Source organism: Xenia sp. Carnegie-2017, unplaced genomic scaffold (assembly GCF_021976095.1).
Source record: "Xenia sp. Carnegie-2017 unplaced genomic scaffold, XeniaSp_v1 HiC_scaffold_6, whole genome shotgun sequence".
Lineage (NCBI taxonomy): Eukaryota > Metazoa > Cnidaria > Anthozoa > Malacalcyonacea > Xeniidae > Xenia > Xenia sp. Carnegie-2017.
This window is the reverse complement of record NW_025813526.1, coordinates 12,507,700-12,515,870: the sequence shown is the minus strand read 5'-3', so window position 1 is coordinate 12,515,870 and position 8,171 is coordinate 12,507,700. Positions and strand designations below refer to the sequence as shown.

The window sequence follows — 8,171 nt, the reverse complement described above, 5'->3', positions numbered from 1 at the left end:
CAATCCGAACACATATGTTTTTCATCTGTAATCTCAACGCAGTTTTTTTGTCTGCACGTTTTACAGACATTATAACAATGGTGATTTAAACCATTTTTGAAGAACTGAAAGCATTTGTCACAGTAGAAACGTTCATCGTGGAAAGCCGGAAGTTTCGCAGGGTTAATAAAATTGTAATGACCACCTTGTTTGTATAAAATAAGCTTTTTATTTTGGCGGGGACCCTCAAAAATTACTGTATTTCGAGCATTAAAATCAATAACCTGAATTTGATAATCTAATAGAACCCCTTGAAACTTAGACACTTCACGGAGTCCACAAGGTCCATAGGAAATATTGACCTTCTTGTATAATTTCAAAGCTTCTCGCTTCTGAATAGCTTTACCCTGCTTAAATTGTTTGAGTTTTGGATTCTTGTCCCCTATGGCCTTTGCAACAACACGAGCGCGAGCACAGCAGAAATTATCCTTATTTCGTATTGTATTTGGATGTGAAACATTTCATGATTACATATATGGCAGAGATGTCAATGTTGAAACAGATCATAAGCCCTTAGAGCAGATTTTCAAGAAGTCCCTTCATCAATCTCCATTGAGACTTCAGAAAATGTTGCTGAAACTTCAAAAGTACAGTTCGAAAGTCTCGTTTAAGAAAGGAGCAGAACATTATCTCGCGGACCAATACACCACTTTGGCGGTTTTCAAAAATGTGGAAACATGTGTTTGCTAAAGAGAAAAACTCGGACAAACATGGCGGAGTAATTTTATAACAATGGTTACGACGAAGAGGTGCGCTTGGGGAACCGGCAAAAGCGATTCGCGGTATCCTGATCGTTTAAAACGAGACGCAAATAGAAGCAAAGTATTTTTTTTACATTTTCCTGGGGAGAAATACCATAGCGACGAGCGAGAGCGCTGGATTCGTGCGTGTCATCGAGGTGACAGATTTTGTGTACGAAAGACAGTTATATTTGTAGTCTTCATTTTGTGGGAGAAAATGGTCCTACTGTAGATAACCCAGACCCTATTTCAGCGATACAAAGTATTGAGAATGTAAGTGTTGACTGCTCATAAATGTGTGAATTATACGAAAGCTTGCTGAACGTTTTATAAGCTTATACATCATTTTAAATTCATATAGAGAAGAAAACTAACGGGAAAACGAAAAAAACCAATGACGAGGGTATATAATCCGCAACCAAAACGAGCGTCAATCTACAAAAAAGATGCAGCAGAGGCTCTTCTTTACTTGAGCGAAAGGGAACACGCTAAAAGAGACGCAGCTGACGGCCTCCTATCCTTATGTGAAAATAGTACAACATCCCGTGATATCCAAAAGGATCAAGACGAACTTCTTGTTTTAAAGAAAAAAGATGCTGCTGCTCAAACCAACCTAACTCATGAACATCTTAAAACTTATGCAACTGAGTTATTTGTTAACACCAGCAGTATACAGAAATGCATGTTTTTAGAAAATGTGGTTAATGATTCAGCCCATTATACAGGTATAAAATTTCATTTTTTACTATGTTGATTATAACTTGATATAATTGCTTATGTTGGAAGCTATTGGAAATAATAAAGGACTTTGTGAGCTACTCTGAATTAATTTATCTGTAGGCCTACCAGGTGAAATGTTGAAAATACTTTTTGAGTTCGTGAAAGCAAAGGCTTCCAGGCTTATCAAATGGAAAGGGAAGAAAACAGCAAAATATAAACAAGAAAAAAAGAGCAGTGCTAGGGTACAGTAATATATAATCATACATATTGCTCAAGTAAATACTCAAGTTAATAGCTCCTTATGTATAATGAATGATAAGCACTTAATAATTTTTATAGATCCACAAAACTTCTACATGGGCTAAACTTTCAGTTTATGAGCAATTTATATTCACATTGGTCAGGATCAAAAGATTCCCTTGTCTCAAGATGTTATGTGATTTATTTGGAGTGTCAGAAACTGTTGGTAGCAGCATATTCTTGACATGGGTGAAGTTTCTTGAGAAGGAATTAAAGTTATTTATTCCATTTACCACTTTGAAAGACATGGAAGGAATAACCCGGCCTAAAGTTTACGAATCTAATCTATGTCTTCGTGCAATAATTGATTGCACAGAATCCTATAAACAAAAACCTTCTCTTCCTTCAAGTCAACGTCGGACACATAGTAACTACATAGGCAGAAACACCTTCAAACTATTTATTTCCATGTCATCGCTTCTACATATCAACTATATCTCTACATTGTTCAGTGGTTGCATAAGCGACAAGGAAATCATCAAGAGATGTGGATTGTTGGAAGAGTTAGCTGCAGGGGATGGCTGACAAAGGATTTAATATCCAGGATTTACTTGCCCTTCAACATGTCCGTTTAATTTCACCTCCAATTAAGCATAAAGGTAATGTTGGCACTGGTGCAACAACAATGACAAGGAGAGTAGCTACAAAGAGGATTCACATTGAATGAATTATTCAACAACTGAAGTCATTTAGTATATTACAAGGTGTAATCCCATTAACAATGAAACCATATATTGATTCTGTTGCTTCTATCTGTGCAGCATTGGTTAATTTGCAACCACAGATTATTGCATCACCTTAAAAACATTGTATATAGAAGTTTTAAAAAATATACAATAAAATATTCCTTTGTGTTGATAAACTTAGATCAATGCAGAGTAAACAATGTGTGCAAAGTTCTGTGCCATTTATTTCTTTCCATTGTGGCATCCTTGTTACTGAACCATTTATGTTCCATGACAATGAAATCATTGGTATATTTCTCATATTTTTCAATATTCTAAAAAATGTTGCGAGATTGAAAAAGTAAGCACTCTTCCCTATGTAATTGCATTGAGTATATCTTTCCTATTATTGAGCTCTAACTTGAAGAAACATGTAGTTTCCATAAATACCTTCAAGAAGTATTTAATAAAAAGTGATACAAAAACAGCACAGAGGTTTGAAGAGATTTCCTGCTGTGGGACCTACCAAATAATGCATATAGCAAGATTTATTTGCACAATATATTTTATTGGTGGCATGATAAGAACTCACTTTTAACAGATGAATGAGAATCTTGATCTTCGAATCCATTTACACTCCTTACTTGTAACACTATCCTCTCCTCTAGAATTAAGCAGATCATCAAGAGAATACAAAGCAGATGATACATGCTTACATCCACCATCTCTACCACCAAGACAACAGCAATACGTATCAAGCACACTGCCGCGATTAGACCCGTTTCCTTCCAATATAAACCATAAATCGTAAACGTCTTTACCATCTTTAGTCATTTCTTTCATTGTAGGCTTAACCTTGCCTATATAAACAAGGACCCCAGCATCTTGCCTGTATGCTGTTAGCAAAGACTCAACATATCCATCGTAAAACAAACGATAGTTCTCGAACGACTTATAGGTTGCAAGACCCTTAAAACATTAATCGTAAATGGATCCGGCAGCTCAACGTCATGGATGGTCAAACGACAACTTAAATTTACTTGCTGCTCGGCTATACTGACTTGCGGGATCAATGGAATGTTCATTTTTTCCACTGCACATGCAATGGCTACTAGTTTAATACGGTTATACCTCTACTCTGCAGTTAACTTTTTAATTCTGGCAGTTTCATAGCTTTGAATTTCTCTTCACGTAACCTTTCTTCCATTTAAGCGCTTATATTTTGAAATAAAGAAATGTTAAAATTTATTTTGCAAGAGAGCGAAACATATTTCTATTTCATATAGCAAATTAGTCATTGTTATGACTTCCGCCATGTTTGTCCGAGTTTTTCACTTAGCGAGCACGTGTTTTTATTCAAATAAAACCGCCAAAGTGGTCTATTAAGTCGAGCGTATATCCAAGAAGAATCAGATGATCACTTAGAAGATTTTGAGATAAATGTTGTCTTGCCAGTAAGTGAAGAGAAAATGAACCAATTGAAGGAAGAGACAAAGAAAGATAAAGTAATGAAAGTGCTACGACAGTACGTACAAAATGTTGACGAGTGATAACTTTCCCGCGTAAAGTTTACTAACAGGTCGTTGATTGGGTGACGATGTAATTTAATTATGTTAATTATTTTTGAGGTGATATAAACACATTGATATTGTTGATTTATAGTTGTAGAAGCACATATATTTTACTTTTGTAATTTGTTCATTAAACGTTTAAACATATATCGCTTTCGTCTGCTCGGTGGGTGAATGTTTAATAGGTTATGGGCCCAGGACGTGTATGATTGAATAAAACGTGTGTGTTTGTCCTGTTGGCGAATATTTAAACCAAATACATCGAGATCGAAATGGCGACCGAGATAACGAGGATTGATAAACTGAATGGCAGTAACTATCAATCATGGAAATACAATGTAAAACTGGTGCTTATGGAACGTGGTTTATGGGGATTTACGCAAGAGGGAAAAGAAATACTTCCAAACGAAGACGCGACATATGTCGTTAAAAACGCATTCCAATTACGGTCTGATAAAGCTTACTCTTTAATAGCTCTGAACGTCGAGAAGCATCTACAAATTTACATATCAAGTACAACGGATCCTTTGATAGCCTGGGACAACCTTTGCAAGCAATTTGAGTTTTTGTCCATAACACAAGTCGTTCGACTCAACCGGAAGTTTTATGCCGCATCAATGGAAGAAGACGGCGATTTGATGAAACATTTAACCAGTATGACAGCACTAGCTGAGCAGCTGCGAGAGATGCAAGAAGATATTTCCAGTAAGAAATTCGCTACCGTTGTCTTGGGAAGTTTGCCAGAGTCATATGACAACTTTCTAACAAGCTTGAATGCGAGGAAAGCTGATGAATTGGAATGGGATAGTATCAAGGCTCTGCTTGTTGAAGAATATTTGAAAAGAAAAGATAAGAAGCAGCAAAACACGAGCAACAATGCGCTATTTGTTAAGAGAGGATCACATAATGGAAGAGGAAGATTTCACAATGATAAAAAAGGGAAAAATATAATCTGTTTCAAGTGCAACAAACCCGGGCATATTGCCAAGAATTGTCCACTAAATAAAGGTACAAGTAACAACAGAGAGGAACATTCGAAAATGGCTGAAGGAGGAGGAGTTGCATTAATTTCTAGTACGGGAAGCTCCACTGAATGGTATGTTGATTCAGCTGCCACAAAACACATGACTAACTGTAAGGACTCCTTTATTAACTATACAAAGTTTGAAACCCCAACAAGTATTTACCTTGGTGATGATACATGCATAAAAGCATCGGGTCAAAGGATGGTGAAGTTGTTTCCAAAAGGTGATAATTCATATTATTTGCAATTACATAAAGTTCTGTATGTGTCAAAGTTGGCTAAGAATTTATTGTCTGTACCAGCGATGACTTTGATGTGGGCTCAAGTGTCTTTTGACAAAGGAAAGTGTATTGTCTCTAAAGATGGCAAAGAATTTGAGATTGGAAAACTGGCTAAGGGAATGTTGTATACTGTTGAAAATATTGAATATGCCAACTCTACAAGCGAATCATCAGATATATGGCCTGAAAGGTTTGGTCATTTGAACAGCCATTATATCAGTAAACTAGTGAAGGATTATATGGTCAATGGGATGAAGTGTGATGTAACTAAAGAAGCTCAGAAAGAATGTAAAGGTTGCTCATTGGGAAAAATACACAAGTTATCATTTCCTAAAACAAGTAAGCGCAGAGCAAAAGATGTCTATGAAATTGTACACAGTGACCTATGTGGACCAATGCAAGTGAAATCGATGGGAGGAAGTCGTTACATGATCACATTCACAGATGACTACTCTCGGTATACTGTGGCATACTTCATCAAAAGCAAAGATGAAGCACTGACAAAATTCAAAGAATTTGTGTCCCATGTTGAAAATCAAAAGGGTCGTAAGTTAAAAATTTTGAGAAGTGATAACGGGGGTAAATATAAGTCGAAGGAGTTCACCCAGTTTTGCGCTGACAAAGGTATAATATAGCAATTTACATGTCCTTATAAACCTGAGCAGAATGGTGTAGCCGAGCGCCTAAATCGTACACTCATAGAATCAGCTCGATCAATGATATACCACGCAAATCTACCATTGCACTTTTGGGCTGAAGCATGTAGTACTGCAGTGTACATCCACAATCGAAGTCCCACAATGAAGTTAAAAGATAAAACAACTTTCGAGTGTTTGTTTGAAGAAAAACCTGACGTTTCCAACCTTAGAGTGTTCGGATGCATTTGCTACGTTTTCATTGCTGACAGCAAGAGAAGAAAGTTTGACCCAAAGTCCTATGAGGCTATTTTCGTAGGCTATCCTTCAAACACGAAGGGTTACAAGGTGTATGATCCAAAACAAAAGAAATTTGTAGTTAGTCGCGATGTAAAGTTTTCAGAGAAGAGATTCTTTCGTTTTGAGCGATCAGGAGAGGAGAATGAAAGAATGACTAACAACACGGAGAATGATCTACACGTGGTTCTTATTCAACCCAAGGAGGACACAATCACCGATGCAAATAATCCAGTTGAACGTATCGAGCAGCCAGACGAACCAGTGGGAGAACCAGAAATTCCATCAGCGCCAAGAACATATGAAGAGTTATTCATGGAAAGTGTACGCAATTTGGGACCTGTCAGACAGCGTAAGGTTCCTGTTCGCTATACAGATGACGCATATGCGATGTTTGGATCTATGACGTCAGAAGTCGATGAACCAGACAGCATTCGAGAAGCATTACATGGGAAGCATTCCCAACATTGGAAAGAAGCAATGATTTCTGAATATTCTTCTCTTCAAGACAACCAAACATGGAAATTGGTAGCCCCAACTGGAAGCGAAAATGTGGTCGGCTCTCGATGGATTTTCAAAGTAAAACGTAATGAAAACGGAGCAATTGACCGCTTCAAAGCGAGAGTAGTAGCGCAAGGCTATTCGCCAAATAAAGGAACAGATTACGATGAAGTATTTTCACCCGTAGCCCGGCATACATCATTACGAACATTATTGGCGTTAGCAAACGCGTTTGATCTTGAAGTCCACCAAATGGACGTCAAAACCGCATTCCTCAACGGAGAGATCGATCATGATATTTATATGGCACAACCCGAAAGATTCCTCGATCCAGAAAGACCTAACCATTTGTGCAAATTGAATAGAAGCATTTACGGCGTGAAGCAGTTGGCCCGCTGCTGGAACGAAACCCTGGATAAATTTTTAAAGTCACGAGGATACCGAAGATCCAAGGCAGATGGATGTATCTATATCAAATCAAAGAAGCAGAACGAACTCATTAAGTTTGTGATAATTGGTGTCTACGTAGATGACATCGTTCGTATCTCGAACGACATTACCATGTTAAAGCAAGAAAAGGAAGCAATCAGCGAAAGATTCAAGATGGAAGATAAAGGCAATGTTCATTTTCTACTGGGGATGTTGATCCGACGCAACCGAGAAGCTAAGGTTATCACGATTAGCCAGCACAACTACATCGAGAAGATTTTGTATAAATTCGGGATGCAGGATTGTAAACCTATAAGTACACCCCTCGAACCTTCAAAGAAGTTTTTCGAATGCTCGGATGATGAAGAGAAGTTTGACATGCAAACTTATCAACAGGCAATTGGATGTCTCACATATCTTTCAGTAATTTCGCGACCAGATATATCAGTTGCAATGGGAGTCTTATCCCAGTTCATGGCAAAGCCAAGTAAAGAGCACTGGAGTGGTGTGAAACGTATATTACGATACCTAAAGGGAACAACATATCACGGATTAAAGTTTTCGGCCGAAGGAAACCCTGACCTTTTAGGATTTTCTGATGCAGATTGGGCTGGAGACATTAATACACGCAAATCAACATCAGGTTACATTTTTCAAATTGGTAATAGCACAGTCAGCTGGTCAAGCCGAAAACAAAGAACGGTTGCAAAGAGCACAATTGAAGCAGAATATGTAGCATTAAGTTACACCACGCAGGAAGCAATTTGGATTCAAAGATTACTTATGGACATTGGATTTGGAATGGAAGGACCAATTACAATCTTTGAGGATAATCAAGGAGCGATTGAACTTGCAAAGAATGCTAAGTACCACAACCGTACTAAGCATATTGACATTTGTCATCATTTTGTCCGGGAACGAGTTCAGTCGAAAGAAGTCAATATTGTTCACTGCTCAACTGATGAAATG

At 37.6% G+C, this 8,171-nt stretch overlaps 1 protein-coding gene across 1 annotated transcript; it reads left to right on the top strand.

Moving 5' to 3' along the window:
• Window positions 1-781: 781 nt before the first annotated feature.
• LOC124458160 lies at window positions 782-2,682 on the top strand. Its single transcript, XM_047008234.1, has 4 exons — window positions 782-1,052; window positions 1,141-1,504; window positions 1,620-1,741; window positions 1,839-2,682. The coding sequence occupies exons 2-4, from the start codon at window positions 1,174-1,176 to the stop codon at window positions 2,322-2,324; spliced, it is 939 nt and encodes a 312-aa protein (XP_046864190.1). The 5' UTR covers window positions 782-1,052; window positions 1,141-1,173; the 3' UTR covers window positions 2,325-2,682.
• The last annotated feature ends 5,489 nt before the right edge of the window (window positions 2,683-8,171 follow it).

Excerpts from the sequence above, each read along its gene's own strand:
- LOC124458160 (XM_047008234.1), top strand. The coding sequence starts at position 1,174 with ATGACGAGGGTATATAATCCGCAACCAAAACGAGCGTCAATCTACAAA. Across the intron at positions 1,505-1,619 it reads TGATTCAGCCCATTATACAG|GCCTACCAGGTGAAATGTTG; the intron begins GTATAAAATTTC and ends ATTTATCTGTAG. Across the intron at positions 1,742-1,838 it reads AAAAAAAGAGCAGTGCTAGG|ATCCACAAAACTTCTACATG; the intron begins GTACAGTAATAT and ends TAATTTTTATAG.